This window comes from Acanthopagrus latus, chromosome 16 (genome assembly GCF_904848185.1).
Source record: "Acanthopagrus latus isolate v.2019 chromosome 16, fAcaLat1.1, whole genome shotgun sequence".
NCBI classification, from domain to species: domain Eukaryota; kingdom Metazoa; phylum Chordata; class Actinopteri; order Spariformes; family Sparidae; genus Acanthopagrus; species Acanthopagrus latus.
Window position 1 is genome coordinate 12012952 of NC_051054.1, and position 20429 is coordinate 12033380.

A 20429-nucleotide genomic window follows, 5' to 3' on the forward strand; every position below is an offset into this window, starting at 1 on the left:
TACATGAGATGACATGTCGTGGAAGCTGATCTTTTCCAGTACTTTTCACCTGCGGCGTGCTGAGAGCCATGGTAGCATACTAAACAGGCGACAAGGGGTGGACATAATAACTTAAATACATCTTGACTTAAAGAATGTCAGCTTAAAAGCTGCATATTTTGGTTGGCAATGGGGCAGTGGAACAAGGTGATATCACAACACTGACATCAAAAATTAATATGGCAAACATTTTTACAAACAATCTGCTTTTTAGACATCCAGCAGATATGGAGGAACACTAGCAGCATGGACGTGGGAACTAAGGTCAACAGAGAGAGAAGGAGGGAGAGAGAACGGATACGGACCACAGCATGTAGTTGTAATTTAAAATTGGGTAAATAAAAGTGTGACTGACATCGTCAAACTGACATTCAACCTTTGTGGCATCATTTGTCATTGCGACGAGGTTATTTCAGGGTTCAGAAGTCATTTTCACAGGGAGTTTACATTATTCCACATAATCCACATGACCCAGGGGCTGAACTGTGGTTTAATAATGTCTCATCAAAGCAGCACTCCAAAACATAATCGTAGCTGGAGTTGATGCACATTTGCAAATCACATGAGGGCTGCAATGAGACTCCTGCAGCATATCTGCACTCTCATTCACTTACATTCATTACATTGCAAAAACCTGGAAATAACACCTGTTTTGGCTTGTTGAACATCTCATTTTTAAAACTCTACATGCCGCTAAACAGCCTTCACTCTTCTGCGGAGGCTTTCTACAGGTTTTGCAGAACCTGCTGTGGGGATCTGCTCCCTGCTAAGCATTACTGAGGTTGGCCAGTGATGTTGGGCGATGAGGCCTGGCTCCAATTCAACCCAAAGGTGTCTGATGGGGTTGAGGTCTGGACATCAAGCTCTAAAATATAATGGTACGACAATTTATTTTGGGAAGATTGGAAGTGTCCACATACTTTTGTCCAAATAGCGCATCCTCTCTGTAGTTTATTGGGATGCCATGTGTGAGAGCATCTTATTTGCAGCTCTACAGGAGCAACAGGCCTCTGCTGTGATGGTTTTGGTTTGAGGGTGGTGTCGGTGTGCGACCCTCGTCAGACTCAGCCTGAGGAGGGGGGAAGAGGGCGGAGGTTTCAGCACAATCTGCTCACCACCTGCTCAGTGGAGGAGGGAGGGCGCTTCACTCCTTTCGTACCTCACTCTCTCTCCATCACACAACAACACAAACGCAGATCACTGAGGTGTGTCTGCTCAGAGCACACAGTTAATGCAGCCTCCTCCACCCAGCCTCTTTTTTTCTGAGGGCTGAATGAGGTGTAGCAGGACCGGAGCGATGACTGGAGACGCGGGCCGTGCTTAACAAACCATACACCTGCTTCCTGTCTGGCTGCTCATGCTCAGTAGGGCCCCGGGGGTAGACGCTGTGTGTCTGCCCCGCTGCTGCTGTGTGGAATGAGCCATTCCTCATTAGACCCCATCTGGCAGCAGTGACGGCTTCACTACAGCATGTGTGTGTGTGCTGGATGCTGAAACAGTCTAATCTGTGTTTTCTCTGCAGACCCCCGAGCTTCTGGAGGATTCCACCCACAGCCTATTATACTGCAAAATCTGCTGGAGCTAATCCTAAACATGGGCCTGTGAAAAAACCTGAGTCTCATAGTCAAAATGACCTCCACACCCACATCTACAAAAGTGCAAATACAGAGAGAAGGATATCAAACAAAACAATAACTGAACAACTGATCTGTTGGATTCGCTTCCTGTCATTAGACTAATGGATTAATTCACAATTTATTTCAGCTCTAATGGGAAGTATGTGTCATTTGTACTTAATGGATTACCACTAGAAGACAAAGTCTGCTCACAACATCTGATATAGTATAAATAGACGTCCTGCATGTTTATCAGATGGGACTTCTGGCCTCCAGTGTGCACACAACACGCAGGATAAAATGTGTGACAAGTGACAGGATCAGATAAGATCAGATGCTTCTTCCTGGTGTTATAGGAAGCTTACGGCAGCATGCTCTCCGCTGCTGACTTTGTGTGTGCATCGGTGACAATGCCGCATGCGTCGGCATCGCTGTGACGGACCCCTGTGGAATAGCAGGAAGGTTCACAGCAGGAATCTCAAACAGCAGGGAGTCATTTCACCATCAAAGACTTAAAAGGAACAAAGCCGAGCCTATGGTACATAACCGCTGTGACTATAAAGCAGGTGGAATACAAATGGAGGCTTCACAGCGAACCCTGCCTTCGTAAGCTGCTTTCTTCAGTCTGATATTCTGTTTGTGCTCGATTTTTCCGTCGAGAGGCTTTCACCAAAGTGTTGCCTGACATTTTTATTCATGCCCGGCGGCCCGTGACATGTGGCCGGGGAGATGACTCACAGAAGTACATCTCACATATGATGCAATCGGGGATGTATTGCACACACCTGCATCACACATCTCAATGCCGTCACCACCACCCTCATCATCATCATCATCATCACTACCAGAGTAGGCAGAGAGGGAGAGGAAGACGTGTGTGTGCGGTGTTACACAGTAGTGTGTGCAATCTGTTAACAGCGTGGGCTGCTCCTCTCAGATTCTCGGTCTGGGCTCAAATGGAGATCTAACTCTCATTCATTATTGGATTAGAGGCAGCACAACAAACATATCCACCTGCAGTGCTATGACAATTTATCCCATCATATGAATGCCTCAAAACATGTCTCATAGATGTCTCTCATCTTTTTGCCACTTCAGTCAGTAGTATGTTTTTTTATCCACAATAAGTGAAAACTTCCTGTTTGCTTCTCTTATCTTTCAAACTGGAAATATGAAAATCCCAATCTTTGTTTACAATTTGTTGCTCCCAAAGTCTGAAGGGAGTTGGAAAGACAACCTGCATGGAACAATCTAAAGAATGATCTTAAACTTCAGGGTGCAAATACTGTAACCTTGAACAATTTTTGGTGACATCCATTGAGGCCAGATGAACTTAATCATACATTAATGACTTAGTGTCATTTTTAAAACCTAGGTAAATGTTAAGACCCCTGGTCGTATAAAACATTTCTCTGTGCTTTGTGCTCTCCTTGAATAACCCTCTTTTACCTGAGTGAGTGTGTTCGAGTGATTGCAGGTTGTCCCAGGGAGCTGATTGGTTCCTGCCTTGAAGCCAAGAGTTTAAGGGCCAGCTCCTCACCAGTTCCTGTGGGCACTGGTTCCTGACAGCATGTGTGATTGCGTACTAGATGTGTTTGCGAATAAAACCATTTAAAAATGCTTCGCTGCTGGTGGTGCTTGGAGGATGGGAAGAGGCAAGTCTCATTTTCATGTTGCACCATGATTTCCCCTAGGCTCTGGTCATAACAGTCAAATATAAAGTCACGCTTCAGGTTTCATGTTTCATATCCCGGAGCTTAAACCTTACTGTAGTGAACATTCTTCATCTGCACACTGTTTGGTCTGCGTCTTTAACACCTCTGGCTTACTTCAGTAGACATGGCCACGTGAAGCGGTAAAGCATGAATTCTGATGCTTTGCGCGGTGAGAAAAACAAATCAATAATGAAAAAGAACTTCATGGACCTACTCTTCTGTTTTTGCTGTTTGATCATTCAGTGCAGCCGGAGCTGTCCACCTCCTCGCGGTGCTGAAACAAACACAGAGAGAAAGAAGCCAGATGGATAAAGTACAGCCGTGCACAGAGGCTTACGCTGACATGCCACTTACTATTGTCTGCCTGTTGAGCAGCTGTTTGATGCTGTACATCCCTCTCCCTGCTGCAAGCTCCTTTTTCAATCTCAGCTACGAGTCTCCTGAAATATTCATGTCTGTGCGATACTTGAAGATGACCAGCATTCATTTGCTCTCTTTTCTTCAGTCACTCACTGTGGGTGCTTACCTTTTCAGTGTCGGATCAAATTTTAAAGTGACAGGCATGTACATATCAAGACACAGTATACTAATGCCACAGACTGAAAAAACAAATAACTGTTAAAATACATCTAATTTTGTGTGTGAGTTCATCAGCTTGTTCATTTACTTAATCTAAAGCATCCGTTTGACATGTAGGATTCATTTCACTCCAATTACATTCCAAACAGTGACCAGTTTAATGTAATTTTTACAGAGACATTTCAAACCTACAGGGGTTTGTGGGCTCCAAAGTGTGAGTTTAAAGCCACGTCACTCTTAAAGTAATTAAGGACATTCACTAAAGTCCTCCTTGCAATTTCGTACGTCTTCAAAGCGTATTCAAATCTATAAAGGGGAGGCTGGACTAAGCTCCCTCTCTAATTAATGCTAATTTCATCATCACTGCCGTTAATCATCAGACATGATGAGCTGTGTGTGTTTGACCTCAGCATGCATAATCAGAGTCAGACCGATACTCAATTTCTGGGGCTGATGATGATACTGATATTGGGGAGTGAAAAATGTGGATATACCGGCCAAGTTTAAAGGTATACTTTGTAAGATTTAGCAAAAATACAAAGGTGGCTCTAAATCTATAGGGGGCAGCACATTAGTTCACTCATGCTCAGTATGCTGAACTCTTTGGCTGTAGAGACCAGCTGTGGAGCTAAGTGGCCATATTGGCTGTATAAAGTCTGTCCGCACCGCAACCCCAGATGACCTGCAGGGTCATTGTGGGCGATGGGGCTCAGTCAACTGGGGATAAAGGAAGGAGGTGATTTACAGCAGGTCTGACCTGGACAATTTATCCACAGACAAGTCATGGTGACGTGGGACTAAACCAGAGGTGAATGTAGGAACACATACCAAGACTGTTTTGATGAGTTTTATTTTGCCATTTCTGTCGAGTTTGAATGTAGCGTGTTTTGCGATGAGTTAACGAGGCAGTTAAGATCGTCTTAGTCTGATTGAGAGAAACTTGAATTCAGAAGGTGTACAGTTGTGTTTTTGTGTTTAGTGAGGAAAATAGGTGTACAAATATTTCCTCTCTTCACATTTATGAGTTTATGTCTTTTAACCTACTAGACTAAAAAGCATACTTCACACTTTTACATTTTCCAGCTGTAACTATATGGGCTATGCTATCAGACCTCTTGTCTGGTACAAAGTGGTATTAAGAGACATCATGTCTCTCGGACCAGGGCCGCCAATAAAGTCGAAACGCTATTCTGTTTGTTTTTTTGAATGTTTTAAGCTAAAATTCTGTCCATATCTTATAAATCACTCCTTTCACAATTTACTTTATTTTTCTAAAATGACATCAAAGCAATACAACAGCATCCTTTTCAGCATTATAATCTCTAAAGAAAAGAAGTCTGTGCACATCAGACAACATGTAAAAATAATGAATCCATTATGAATCTGGCATTTTGAAATGCCAGATTTATCCTTTAAAGGCCACTTCCTTTCGTCGCAGTCAGGCACAAATGGCATGACTTGTGGAATAATACAAAACATTACATGACTTAACATAATATACTATGGTGTCACTTGATTTTAAAAATTACAATCCTACGCACATGATATTCAACCCAACAGATTTATGCATAATCCAAAACAGGAATGGTATATAAACAGCTATGACCTCAGTTTACCTTCTCAAAATGGTATGTGAGAGTCAGTCAGGTGGTGTCAGAACCTCCTGAATATGCAGCAGAACAAGCCTGGATTCAACAGGTCAAACGACTTTCTTGACCAATAAAGTCTTCCTGTCTGTAGTAAATCACACAGTTCAGACTGAACAACACCAAGCCACAGCAGAGACAACACAGCATCATCACAGCATGGATGGAAACCAAAATAATCCCTATTTATTAGTGTAATCCCAATGGGAAATTCAAATTGCAGTTAAAAGTGCTCATTAAAAGCTCCACCAGACAGCTCTCTCCGCGACGAACAATAGGTGTTGTAGTGAGGAGGAGGAGGGATGTATCTGTTTTGGGTGTAATAGTCTGACACGTTGCCAGAAAAACATCCTCATCCCACCCGACCAATAACAGCACTGCGCCACGATGCAGGAAGCGTTTGAACGGCTCCTTTTCACGTCATTTAAAATAAAGACAAATCGAGCTTTTATCATTGAAAATAAAAGCTGGTTCTCTTTCTCTCTCAGCATGTATCTGTGTGTGCTCCCTCCCTCGCTGCAGCACTCACTGACTGTCTGCACAGCCACCTTCCTCCAGCTCTGTAACTTGATGAAAAACGATTGCGCCACAAATAAAATCCCTTCGTTCACATCACCAAACGGACATACGAGGTTTAAAACAAACGAACAATAAAACATTCGCATCTCTCACCTTGGGAAAAGCTTCCTGATCGCTGGCGTCTGCTGCTGATGGGGGGTGCTGCTGCTGCTGTGTGTGTGTGTGTGTGTGTGTGTGTGTGTTTTTCCTCCAATACCAAGAAACAAGAGAAACTCCCACCTACTCAGGGGCCGTCTGACAATTCAACACCTGCCTGAAGGCTGCTAAGGGAGCGACGAGGAAAATCTGAACTCTCAGATCTTTTTTCTTCTAGTGTCTCTAACGTCAATCAATCGATCATTGTTCGAACATGTATACATATCTGAACAGCTGTCCAAATCTGAATGACTCATTCTTGCTGGTGGGGTATATATTAGGCTATATTTTATTTTATTTTTAAAAAAGAACTGAAAAGAAAGAAAATTGGAGATTGAGTTGAGATACCACACCTTTAAACAAAATATGGATCTGTTCCGCCTACAAACAGCAGAGTACAATAAATCTGTATCACCAGGCTGACTGCCCTGTAAAATGAAATCCTTGAGGATGTGTTGCCACCTACTGGAAAACTTACATTTCTACAGACTAAACTGAGTTATTCTCTATTCCCATCTCCCCCCCTTGCTTAATGAAGTCATAATGACTTGATTGCCATAATGAGCGATCAGTTGTATATATACATATATACAAATATAAAGTACTTGCATTATATATTAGAACATTATATTTTCATTCACATATGATGAGTGTATAAGATCTGATGCAAATGTATTGATTAAACTACTGTCAACAGTGTGTCGTTCAAATTAGCTCCACCAAAATTAACAGTATATTTATGCATAGATACCACTTTGTAGTAAGCGTCATTACTCTATGATACATTTATAGTTAATTAGACCCTTGCTAACAGTTTTTTCATGGTCAAAAAAACAATGAAATTCTTATAAACTACTCATAGCCATTTATATTAAAGGTGCCATACGTTGAATATTATTGAAAATATACAAAAATGAACTAAGTTGTCAGTGTCATGTGAAGAAACAACATGTCAGACCTCAATCTGTGACGTCTACTGAAGTGAGCATGCTTACCTAGATGATAGATGAGCTACACAGTAATTATTAACCACTGACAAAGTATTTTATACATCAGTTGCAATTTTAAAATAAACAATTGCTTAACAAATGGTTTATAAGGGATTTCATTGTTTGATAATAGTAAAAGAACTATAAACTAGACAATTCCCTGCCGGGGAATCGCGAGAGTGGGCTGTGCGCTTTGGCCCGTGACGAAAAAACTACGAAAGCTAAGGCAAAAGTATGACATCATGTTGATAATTTGGAGTTTTATCTACATTTTATAGTTCGAATGGTGTGTCTAGGTCAACGTATGCCAGAGCAAGAGATGTTTGAAAAATGTTGAAGACTTGCGACTTTTTTGACCTCGTCCCATTCATTCCTTATGGGAAATGTTTGGCAGTTTTTCGTGTCGGTGTCCGTGGTTACAGTAATACTCGCAATAGTGCATATGGCCGTATGATGTTGCAGTCAAGCTATGTAGCTTGTTGGTAAATCGAGCTTGTTAGCTTGTATGCTAACCCCAGTGTTTAGCATTGTGTTTATGGCTACTGGTTAGCTCATGCTTCAGAAAGACAACATGACGCTGCACTGTGGTAACTCTGTTTCCCGCCATGTGAGGAATATTGTTTGTTACCCGGGTCACTACAGTGACTCGGCATCAGGCACCTGTCACTGTAATTTAGTTGTATTGGTCAGAAATGGAACAATCGGGGCTTATGCTGTTGTTGTTATTTTGAATGTGACATCTTGGTTATCTGGTGTCTGACCTGGGAACTGTATCATTCAAGTAATCTGCAATAATCCCCGCTGAGTCCATGTTTTTCTTGTAACTCCAGACTGCAGCTTTAAGTCATGTGACAGCAATGTAGTCTGTTTATAACCTAATATCTAGCAATTTAATTTACACTTCGAAAATCTCAAAAGAGGTAGATTTATGAAGATTATCTTGATGAACAAAATTTGTAAATATCTAAAATGTATGTTTTCCACCGAGATTAGCTTTTTGTCGATGGAACCAGGGGGATGCTAACTTCCTGGTTAGCCTACAATAATACATCATCCCTGCAACACTCTATTGGCAACTTTGACACATGACTACATTATTAGACATCATGTATTCATGGGTCAGGATGTTATCATGCTATCCTCTTTAAATGGCCCTTCAACATACTGCAATCACTGCATCTTACATTTTACTAACATCCTTTTTAGTGAAAAGCGATTAAACAATCTTGAATAAGGTGAAATCATACAGTCCTTTGGATAAATAAGTGGTGGGCACTCATCACAACTGTAGATTTTGATTTTGAATAACTGTTTGTTAATATTTGTATTCTGCTGGTCTATTATTAAAAGTTTCTGATTGTTTATTTCCTATAGAATGTGGGGGAAAAAGTATTTTTTAAAAAGAATTATTTTTTTAAAAGTTTTTTTTAAAGCTACATCATCAAGGTCGCCTCCTGCTCCACTGGTTTCTATACATTGACAGAGGCCAGTGGAGTAGGAAGTAGCCTGGACATCAAGGTAGCCTCCTGCTACCAATTAGCTTTTAAGGGCATTAAAGCCCCCATTGGCTTCATGGTTGCGAGGAAAGTGGGAGAAACCGGAGCATCCCGGAGTAAAACCCATGTCAATACAGAAGATACATAAAAAATTCAGAGAAGTTCAGGCCTCTGGCCGTTATGGGCCAGTTTCCAGCCGTCTAATTCCTATGGAAAGTGGGAGAAGAAGCTGTTATTTTTAGTTTTGTATAAAGTTTTTTTAAGCTAACCTGGACATCAAGGTCGCCTCCTGCTCCACTGGTCTCTATACATTGACAGAGGCCAGTGGAGTAGGAAGTAGCCTGGATATCAAGGTAGCCTCCTGCTACCAATTAGCTTTTGAGGGCTTTAAAGCCCCTATTGGCTTTATGGTTGCAAGGAAAGTGGGAAAAACCGGAGCATCCCGGAGTAAAACCCATGTCATTACAGAAGATACATCAAAAATTAAGAGAAGCTCTGGCCTCTGGCCGTTATGGGCCAGTTTCCAATTGTCTATTTCCTATGGAAAGTAGGAAAAGAAGTTGTTTTTTTTAAGCTAACCTGGACATCTAGGTCGCCTCCTGCTCCACTGGGCTCTATACATTGACAGAGGCCAGTGGAGTAGGAAGTAGCCTTGACATCAAGGTAGCCTCCTGCTACCAATTAGCTTTTGAGGGCTTTAAAGCCCCCATCAGCTTCATGGTTGCAAGGAAAGTGGGAAAAACCGGAGCATCCCGGAGTAAAACCCATGTCATTACAGAAGATACATCAACGTTCAGAGAGCCTCAGGTCTCTGGCCGTTACGGGCCAGTTTCCAGTTGTCTATTTCCTATGGAAAGTGGGATAAAATGTGTTATTTTTAGTTTTGTGAAAAGGTTTTTTAAGCTAACCTTGACATCAAGGTAGCCTCCTGCTACCAATTAGCTTTTGAGGGCTTTAAAGCCCCCATCAGCTTCATGGTTGCAAGGAAAGTGGGAGAAACCGGAGCATCCCGGAGTAAACCCCATGTCACCACAGAAAGTAGGAAAAGAAGTTGTTTTTTTAAGCTAACCTGGACATCAAGGTCGCCTCCTGCTCCACTGGGCTCTATACATTGACAGAGGCCAGTGGAGTAGGAAGTAGCCTGGACATCAAGGTAGTCTCCTGCTACCAATTAGCTTTTAAGGGCATTAAAGCCCCCATTGGCTTCATGGTTGCAAGGAAAGTGGGAGAAACTGGAGCATCCTGGAGTAAAACCCATGTCACGTCAGGTCTCAGGCTGTTAACGGGCCACAGAACCTGCAGATGACGTTATGTTGTTTTGGTGGTGTCGTCAGATGATCTTTGAAGGTGGGGGCAATTTCTCTCTGCCTAACCCCGTGTTTTACACAGGTTGAAAATTGTCAGTAGGCAGGACACCAATCTTTCGTCTACCTCTGAAGGATTTGGAGATGAATTCGCCCACAGAGGAGAAGAACCTGCTGATGGCGCAAGGTTGTTTTGGTGGTGTCGTCAAGTGATCTTTAAATATCAGTGCAATGCAACTATCAAGTCTTGGGTCGTCCATATTCAGTGCAAGCAATAGTGTCTCTGCACTGCCTGAAATTAAACACAGTTCTTTAAAAATTGCCTTTCTGAGGTTTTTTAACGATTTGATGTATAAATCTGCACCTTCAACCTTAGCCCATATGGTTTTAAATAAACGCTGAATGATGTCCTCTTTTTTTTCAGGAATCACATGGACTTTGACGAATGTGTCCCAAACCACCATCTCAACGAGCAGTCGTACAGACAATTTGTTTTGTACCACCTTTGGTGTCTCCTCAACTCTGGAGGCTGTCTTGGGAGACTTTGGCACCTGGTACATTAAAGTCTGTGTCACACTTTGACTGTGGCTGTCACTCTGAGTATACAGCCACCAGCTCATTAGGGCTAGAAAATTCCTCACTTGCATCTCTATGTCAGCATACATGACAGAGCGTGAAATGGCAACCTCTCTGTTCGAGCAGGTTTGTGCCCCAGGTGTTTGTATTTCTTGGAAAACCTCGGGGGTGTCTCCATTTGTGAGGTGACTGTAGAGGACATCACTCAGTTCCTGTGTGACCTCCTGGGATTCACCACTGGAGATCTTTTCGAACCAAGGAATCGAAGCCAGCCCATCCGCATCATTTTCACACTGGTCTGTCTCAATTAAAGAGTTAATACTATCTATGAGCGACTGCAACGACTGACTGCTGTCATCGTCCGTGTCCTGAAGGAACTGTGCCTTTAGGTTTGCTGCGATGCGACAAATGCCGGCCCTGGCAAGACTCTTAGCAAGAAAGGTTTTTATCTTGCTGCACACTATTTTCAGTTTTTGCTGCTGTTTGGGTTTTGGACTGGAACTTGCAAAGCCTGTCTCTTCCAAACTTGCAGTCTTTTCAACAATCAGCTCAGCGATGTCATCTGCAACAGCCATAATCTGCTGAGAGCTTCCAGATTGCAGCGTCTCACATGCCGACACGTCATCCAAAACAGGTTCTGCAATGTCATCCAGCTCTTTCCTAATTATTCTCATGGCAGCTTGAGATGTTGCTCTCACAAAGCTGTCCTCTGATGAGATATTCTCTTGGCCGTCTGATTCCACTGTTTCAAGTGATGACTGACTGACTGACGCAGATTTAAGTTTTTCATCCTTCTTCCGTCCACCTAACACAGGACTGGAAGAAAACTTAATCTTGGCTGCGAATGCCTTTAATATTCTGCTGGCATGTTCAACCATAGTGTTAAGTCTGCTGGGGGGAGTGATGTGCTCCCTGCTGTCCGCACTAGAGGAGAGAGCAGAGTTGACGGACTCTGAGATCTCTTTGTCCACCAAGTCTGACAACGCTTTCGAGCTGGCAGACTGGACTGGATCTGAAACACCCAGAGTCTCAGCGAAAGTCTGAGTAAGTCCGTCGGTAACATTGTACGCATCTAGTGTGTGACTGTCCAAAGTCACATCTGCACGTCTCCTAAGATGGGCCAGCAACTCTTGACACACAGATGTTTTTATGTGTAAAAGCAGGTCTGCCAGCATAATCTTTGTGGCCCCATCAGGAGTACCAAAACTCAGCATTCGCCATCTTTCTGGTGTCATCCTTTGAAAAAAGGATTCAACCTGTGGTCGAAAAGTATCAGTGCCAAATGGCTCCTGTGTCTGAGTTGTGTCCTGTGTGGCTGTTGTTTCCATGCTGCCCGTAGCTGGATTCTGATCGATCATCTTTGAATCGTCTCTCAGTAACTTAACGTAGTTTCCACGTACTAGTCTGAGTTTTAACACTAGCAGAAAATAAGTCTACCACAAAATGTGTGTGATTCGTCTCCCAATGACAAAGCGTAGTTTCCACGTACTGGTCTGAGCAGTAATGAGGTCTACAACCAAATGTGCGTGTGTTGAAACCTGGTCTAATATTTTATCAGGTCAGACATCAAAGACATTCTGTTCACGTGTCATACATCAAAGCCATTCTAGAACCTTAGGTCATACATCAGAGACGTTCTAGAACCTTAGGTCATACATCAGAGACGTTCTAGAACCTTAGGTCATACATCAGAGATGTTCTAGAACCTTAGTCCCTCCCCCACACAGCAGCATAGCTACTGTTGCTAGGCACAACAGCTATTTTTCTTTTGTCATGCATGTGAGGTTTCAAAATGGCTGTTACACAAATACATTGTGAATTTACATGTCTAATGTAACAAACATGAAAAATAGTCAAAATTTCGACTTTTAACAGAATTTGTTTTAACGCATAAACGCATTTAAGACCTTCACAAATTCACTGCTAAACTGTCTTAACTCATGAAACATTTTGGAGATTTGTTTTCAGGAGCCTTTTGTTATCAGTTGCAGTCTTCAGATAGTGAGTTCAGAGGAGGAGGATGCTGCAAGTGTCTTATCTTCCCTCTCTGAATTTTTAGTTAGGTTTGTGCGCATCAGTACGTTGGGCAGTAATGTTAGAATAGTTAAGAGGCAAAACAGAATGGCTGAGAGCAGAAAACAAGTCTGTGAAACCAGTTAGTGGATCACTGACTGGTGTGTGGATGCTGTCATGGGATCACATCCTTTAAGTACACTGACTGTATATATTCATATGTTTAGATGAGTGATAACAGATGCAGCTCACCTGGTTGTGTTCTTATGTGTCTCCATCAGATCCACAAACAACATGCAGCAGATTAATGAGAGAAATAAACACACTCAGTCAGACAGCTCCCTTAGAAAATAATCACTATAAAACTCTGTTATATTTTGGTTTGGTTTCCCTCATCAAGACCTGTATGTTTATCACAGGAGATCAGGGACGTGCACATATATAGATTAATTCATGTAAAATTAATAAACGAAGTACTTATAGAAAGCTAACTACTTAGCTGTGTATCCTGTGTGGCTGTGAGTGAAATGCAATTGCCATTTCTTTTGTGTCAACAGATTATTGTCAACATGAGTTTATTCAGATCATCATAACACTGAGGTTTAAAAGACATGCGATTCAGCTGCAATTCTTTAAAAGCAATGAAACACTGGTTTATTATTAGGCTATTTATTGGAGGGCAAGTGCAAACTAGAAATACAGGCTACACATCTATGACTGTGACAAAACCAAGAAATGAGTGTGACGGCTACTCTGAATGTGAGTAGGAATAGCAATGTTTCACAACAGCAAAGTCACAATAAACTTAATATCTGGAAGAAGTTGAAGAATTGTGGCAATATAAACAGCCGACACAGATAGCTGTCATGTTTTTTCTTCTGAGATCCGACTCATATTAAAGCATGCTGAAGTTTTGTCGCTATAATCCAGTTTACTGATATTTTCTGCTTTTTCCTCGACTGAAGCTGCTATCAGACCTGTTCACACAACTTCTGTCACTCTTATATGTGCATTTAGAAATCGATATTTATTGTAGACATTAAAATGACTGATAGTGAGAAATAAAGTGCAGCAAGATACATTTTCATACATTTTGAAATACAATTCATGAAATATAATAAAAACAGTCAAATGCTCAGGATATATTTAAAATGATAACAGCTCTTTACATAATAAACAGACATTTTCATATCATGAGATACAAACTGATCACATTATAACAGCAAACACTTCTTATTATAATGTGACAACTTACATTTCATGTAATAAGAGATTTTCATGTTATAAAATATATTTTACATTATCATGTTAAAATATGAACATTTTAATTATAACAATAAACTTTTCACATTATAACATGATACTGAGCTGTTTTTCTTTTTGTATCGTGGCGGCAACACACTGCCGTACGAAACACTACAGGCACTGATAAAAACTATAATGTGAACGTTGGAGTTAATCTGACTTTAAGATATATTTTGCACACTGAGAGATGAGTTACTTATAATAATTACAGTCAGAAGTAACAATCAACACAGTAAAAACTGGGCATCAACATGTATTGTTCATTTATACAGATGACTGATACAGACCAAAGTATAATAACAGTTATACAGCACTAACAACACTACAAGATATAGTTATTATATATATATATATATATAAATCACTATCCACAAACTAATACAGAAACTGAGTGGACATCCTTAAAACTATTATTACTATTTCTGTTATCATAAATGAATTATAATTAAATTGATGAATGGTAAATATATAGTTAATTACAGTTAATAGCTATTCCACTGTTGACAAACAAATGATACTTTGTAAATGTTAATAAATACTGTTTAATTCATCTGTGAAAATTATAAAGTTGCAACTGATGTCTATCAACATTTACATGTTTTGTTAGCAGTGAAATAACTATTAACTAATATTTAATTAAGTGTTACCCCCTTTTTATTAATTTTCATATATTATGCCATCTCTGAACAATACTTCTAATAATCAGATACTAATACTACAATTACAACTACAACTACTACTACAGGTTATAATAACATTAATCTGTCTCTATCTTTCTCTCAAGTTCAAATATGTTCAATCTGCAACATATAATATAATATAATATAATATAATATAATATAATATAATATAATATAATATAATATAATATAATATAAGATAGAACCTCCTGTATTAAAGATGAAATGAGTACTTACATGTACAACAGGTGATAAACCATGGTGATGAGTAAGTATGAACATACAGTTTGTTTATTAACTGTCTGTCTGAGCTGGACGCTGCTCTCCTCTCTGCTATAGGGTGTCCATAGTGGGCTGGCGAGCACAGCCCACTAACTAGATGTTAATGAATTCTGAATTAACCTTTTATTGAAAATAGTCAATAAAAAGTGTTTATATGTACATTTATTTATAGCATAGCCTGCTTTAAGTAGTGTACTTTTTGCTTTTATTTGACACTTTTAGTGTCCAAGTGTTTTTACACTGTTGCTGTTTTACTATTTCATAACACCAATATGAGCAGACAGAATATGAGCACTGCACATGTAAAGGTCTATATAAAGTATTTTTCATTATTACTGATTAAGCCAAAATAAATGAATAAAAAAAGGCTTTTCCTCCACAGAACTCGATGAGGATGTAGTCTGCCTACGAGGGTGAGTAAATTGGGCTGTAAATTAAATTCACAGGCGGGTAGAGTAAACAATGAATAAAACATAAAGACCAGAAGAAAAAACAAAAACAAAAAAAAACAAAAAAAAAAAAAAGAGACGCATCCAGACCAACAGGCGGCGGTAGACAAAGGAGCACACACCCCGGTAATGAGAGGAGACATCGATGTGGCTCCGCAGCTCCTTGGGTGCGTTTGAATGAGCGTGCTGAGCTGCGAGCCGAGGCTCCGCGGTGCTGAACGGACAGCTCCTCCGCTCCCCGACGTCTGCAGGTAGGCAGCGATCATGACGGATTCACCGCATAATCGTTTTAATTGCGTCGTCATGGGAGTTAAATGACTGACGCCATCGCTGGCACCGGTCTCATCTGTTTCCTGGAGGAGGAAAACTGCGATAGTCCTCGATTGAGATGCATATGCTTTCTGTCACCCGGGGCATCCACTGGGCTGCCATAAGACCCATGGTTAAGGTTTAATCTGTGGCTGCTCCTTCCTTCCTTCATGTGTTGGTCTGATTCTCTTGGTGATCGACACATGTGTTAGTGCTGTGGGTTAGGAGATCACAGTGAACATGGTGAGATATTCTTGGTATTCTCAGTGGCCCCTGGGAGTCCCCAGATCCTAGTTTGCAAAGAAAATTAGTTTTTCATCTGCAGCAGACTCTTTATTAAATGAGATCACATCATCTGTCATGATGTCTTTTAGCCGAAAAGACGGTGTGTTTTCTTTCACCAAGATGCTTCATGGGAGTAGGTCTAAACTAAATCCTAGAATAAGATGTTGTTGGTAGAGTATGTATAAGGAAGTTGCTCTCAGTGTATTTAAATGAAATGAAAAACACGGAAAACAAAAAAAGATGGGTGACAATAAACACAGGACCATTAAGGTGTGAAATAGGTGTATATATTTGGGTTGTGATGGTGTGAGTAATAACCATCTCAGAAAATATCATGGTTTTATAGTACACAGTATTACACAGTTAGAATTATCATGATCAGTTACAGTGACCCTCAACATAAGGGTATTTTTGTTTAAACAAATGCTGTATTATAATTTAAAGAAAATAAATACTGAATTTGCAAATATATTTAACTCTAAACTGTAAGTAATCAGAGGATATTATGATAAACCTAATATTTGGGAATTATTTGCTATTGGATGATGGTATCAATCTCTCTTTCTTTCAGAACAGATTTAACAACCTGATCAACAATAAATTCTGAAAACGGGCAATTCTGCAAAGCACATCGGTGGAGACTTAAGGGCTTTTTATGTTCTGTGTGCTGTCTCAAACATTGGTCTCTCACTTGTCAGATAAAAAAAAAAAAACATTTGAAAAACTCTTGGTATTTTCACCCTACCCCTCTGTGACCTCTTGACCCTCAGAACTCCCTCTGTAAAATGGCCATTTAGAATATGGCCTCTTCAGCTGTGGGGATTTCTCTTATGTTGCTGTGGCAAGTCTGATATTAAATGCCATCGCCGTTTATCTAAAAAAAAAAACATATGGCCTCTGAAAAACCTCTGTTTGGAGGGCCATGTGGCCTTGGCAGTTTGCCTTACCCTTCTCTCCCAACAAGGAATTGCTCAGGGCTCGGTGGTATAGGGGTGAGGGGGTTATTCCGATCTGCTGTCAACTTATCTGTGGTCTGCGCAAATGTAAAATGCCAACATTTTATTGTGCTGACCTCTAACCTCTTAGTCATAGTAAACCTTTAAAATGGAGATTAATTTTGTGTCCTTCCTAATGACTCCTCTCCTCCCTCTGCTCACTGTGTCTTCCCTCTCACACAGACATGTTCACCAGGATGTTAAAACTGCGGCTGCTCAATGCTGTGGCGCCCGCGTACTTCTTCATGGCTACAGCGGTCACCTTCATCCTGCACTTCTGCTTCTTCATCCCAACCATCTTCCCGAGCCCGGACACGTCGCTGAGGGGCTCCACGACTCTTCACACCGTTGTTTTCCTTTTCTTGATGTTCAACGCGCTGGGGAATTACATAATGACTATTAAGTACCCCGCCGAGAGCGCCAACGAGACGGCGGTTCCGGTGTGTTCGCCGCACTGCTCGGACAAAGTGGACGCGCACTACCTCCTGAACGGCCGGCACTTCTGCAAACTGTGTAAGAAAGTCATCCTGAAGAGGGACCACCACTGCTTTTTCACCGGGAACTGCATTGGCAACAAAAACATGCGCTACTTCATCATGTTCTGCATCTACACGTCGTGCACCTGCTTGTACTCCTTGGTTCTCGGTGTGGCCTTTCTAACCGTGGAGTACTCCATCTCCTTTGAGAACCCGCTGACCTTCCTCACCCTCCTCCCCTTCTCCACTGGTTACTTCTTCATGGGTGAGTTTGCTCAGCTTGTCCAGTTCGAGCCGTTAAGAGAAAACACACGTCCCGGGATTTAAACATTCCCTTCTCTCCGTCTCCCCCTTCCACAGGAACCATCTCAGGCCTGCAGCTGTTCCTGGTGCTGATGCTGTACGTGTGGCTCGGTATCGGCCTGGTCTGTGCAGGTTTCTGTTGCCAGCAGGTGCTGCTGGTGGCCCGGGGACAGACCTGGTGTCAGATGCAGAGGGGGCAGCTTGTGGAGAACCGCAGCCCCTGGAAAACCAACCTCAAGGACGTTTTTGGCACCCGCTGGATCCTTGGCCTTATTCTGCCCGTGCAGACTGTGGAGACGTGCTCTGACGACACAGATGCACACAAACAGGACTGAGCGATGGCTCTAAGTAGGCCGAGAGTTGTAGAAAACGCTACCTTGGGATCCACGTGGTGATTGATTTGAAACACTTAATGGATGCTTTATGACCTTTAAAGTTAATCCATGAAATAGTTAGCTGTTAGCACACATTCCTTTAAGGACAGGAGCCATATATAAGTGTGAAACTTTTGAGTAAGCGCATAGTGTAAGTGTGTTAAGTAAGCAGCTTTTGACAAGGCAATATTAAGACTTATAAGTAGGTTGTTTAGGACAGTGGTTCTCAGCCTTTTTCAAGTCGCGACCCACAAGACAATTCAGGTTGGGGATTTTGACCCCGCTCCAGCACTGGGACTCGTATCTCACAACATCCTGAAAGTGCCAAAATAAAAGTAGAGTTTTTTTTTTTTTTGTGTGTGTGTGTGCCCAATCAGAACACATGTGAACACACTTTGCCTCTTTCACAAACACACTAAATAATATTTTAGGGCAAACTATATCACTGGTATAGGCAATGCTATGTAAAAAACATTCCCCAATCTGAAATACTATTTTTTTTCTCCACAACTGTCTCACGATCCCTGGACATTATCTTGTGACCACCCTTGGGGACGGTCTCGGTTGAGAACCAATGATTTAGGACATCCTGCAGTTTTACGTGCTCTTCCACATGCATTGGATTATAAAAATGGCTTTGCATAAGTGCATGCAATTGCAGCTACGCGATTTTTTATTATGCTATTTACTTGAACGGTAATACTTTAAATTAGGGTGCACATACTTACCACTAAATAGTTATATATTGGTAGCTTATTGCCTTTTTATTGGTAAGTATCAAGCTTTTACTAATGCCTATTCTGCATGACCACATTCTACAACTATTAGGCCATTAATCAGGAGTTTTCCTTTAATAACCTCCTAATTAATGCTTGTTGAGGTAAGTAAGGAAGGTATTGCTCAGTATGGACTTCATAAGGTATCATTTTTATTTAATTGAAGTATTGATGGTGTCCATATAACTCTAAATTAAGTCTTTCTAATGAAGAATGTGTTCCCCATTCTAAAGTTAGTAGTTTGTTAACCCTCATTCAATTCAATTAGTGCTTTAGTTATGAGTAAGACCTCATTGACACCATTAATATGGAAGATTAACAAAAAACTAGCGATTAACAAATAGGAAGATCATATATTGTTATCAAAGGGATGCTATGTAGAATTGGAAGAGAAATTCAAACTCAGAATTGTATTATTTACAATATTAATGAGGTAATAATACAAACTAAGAAATATTTATCTTTTCCATAACTGAATAAACAAACTGAGGAAAGGGTTTTGTGGTCCACAAAACATTTCTCGAGCTTCACAGTACAGCAGAACAGTGTTGCAGCATTCTCCTACACGGCTGAAGTAGAAGGAAACATTTTGTGGTTGACATCATGGTAAACTACTGAGTTTTCCTATTTGCATGTGTACCCTTATATAAAGTGTTACCATTCAACGCCTGTGCCATTGCTCTGAGATTACCAGTAGAGTGTTATTCTTCCACACTTCCTTGTAGGATGCTACGATGTGACATTCAGGAACTTTGTGGTAGCTTTTACAACAATAATATACTCTGACGTTAAGGGCTAGCAGACAAGGAAACCATAATATGTGTCTATAGTGTAAACTGCCAGGCTTGGACGACACCGCTCTGAGAATAAGCTGTCCCACGTTAAGCCTGATGTTTTCTCCTCAAGTGAATGTGACTCATGATGCTTTGATGAGGGCGAAGTAACATGCTCCTTTATAAGAATGGGCGGGAAATGGGAAGATGATAATTATTATCCAGGGTATTATTCACAATGTGCCATAAACTCATGCTTAGCGATGACCCCAAAGATGGGATATATCCACTATACTGCTGATGATAGGGCGCTCCGTATGATACTAGTAAGGACTTTTCACTGTTATGCTGCGACATATTCAACATCATGTCAAAGATGTTTTGGACTTCAGTAAATATACTTTTTAGAGCTATTTTGTCTATTCCTGTTATATCAATAAAAGTGCTCAAATCACCTTCTAAGTATCTTCTTATTTTATTTATTAAAAACTACACTCTGGTTCTATTTCATGTTATCAACTTTTTTTTTTCCTTTTAAATATTAGGCAAATTATGTGGAGCAAACTCCTGCACAGTCTAACTTGGGATGGTTGGGTTTTTTGTGTTCATGAATGTCTAAATTAATTTTTTTCTGTCCTAGATTTTGTCTATCACTTGTAAAGCACTGTGAATCACATTTCAATTGCACTGAAAGTTGCTTTGTGAATAAAGTTTGATTAATTGACGGTTAAAGTG

General features: G+C 40.8%; 2 protein-coding genes across 11 annotated transcripts in view; one reads left to right on the top strand and one right to left on the bottom strand.

Moving 5' to 3' along the window:
* Window positions 1-7567, bottom strand: part of tmem63c (transmembrane protein 63C) — a 29072-nt gene extending 21505 nt beyond the window's left edge. Inside the window, exons 1-3 of one of the 10 annotated variants that reach the window (XM_037072070.1) lie at window positions 2441-2601; window positions 960-2099; window positions 4-79 (exon numbers count right to left, since the gene is read on the bottom strand). In XM_037072070.1, the coding sequence (XP_036927965.1) occupies window positions 4-79; window positions 960-978 (95 nt within the window). In that variant the 5' untranslated portion in view covers window positions 979-2099; window positions 2441-2601. Of the gene's footprint in view, window positions 1-3; window positions 2602-3104 lie in introns of those variants that run through there. The other 9 variants (XM_037072069.1, XM_037072067.1, XM_037072068.1 and 6 more) reach the window with 9 other exon arrangements.
* A 7800-nt stretch (window positions 7568-15367) lies between these two features.
* Window positions 15368-20359, top strand: zdhhc22 (zinc finger DHHC-type palmitoyltransferase 22). The gene is made up of 3 exons (XM_037072282.1): window positions 15368-15654; window positions 17176-17733; window positions 17829-20359. The coding sequence occupies exons 2-3, from the start codon at window positions 17178-17180 to the stop codon at window positions 18104-18106; spliced, it is 834 nt and encodes a 277-aa protein (XP_036928177.1). The 5' UTR covers window positions 15368-15654; window positions 17176-17177; the 3' UTR covers window positions 18107-20359.
* Window positions 20360-20429: the final 70 nt, after the last annotated feature.

Excerpts from the sequence above, each read along its gene's own strand:
- zdhhc22 (XM_037072282.1), top strand. The coding sequence starts at position 17,178 with ATGTTCACCAGGATGTTAAAACTGCGGCTGCTCAATGCTGTGGCGCCC. Across the intron at positions 17,734-17,828 it reads CACTGGTTACTTCTTCATGG|GAACCATCTCAGGCCTGCAG; the intron begins GTGAGTTTGCTC and ends CCCCTTCCACAG.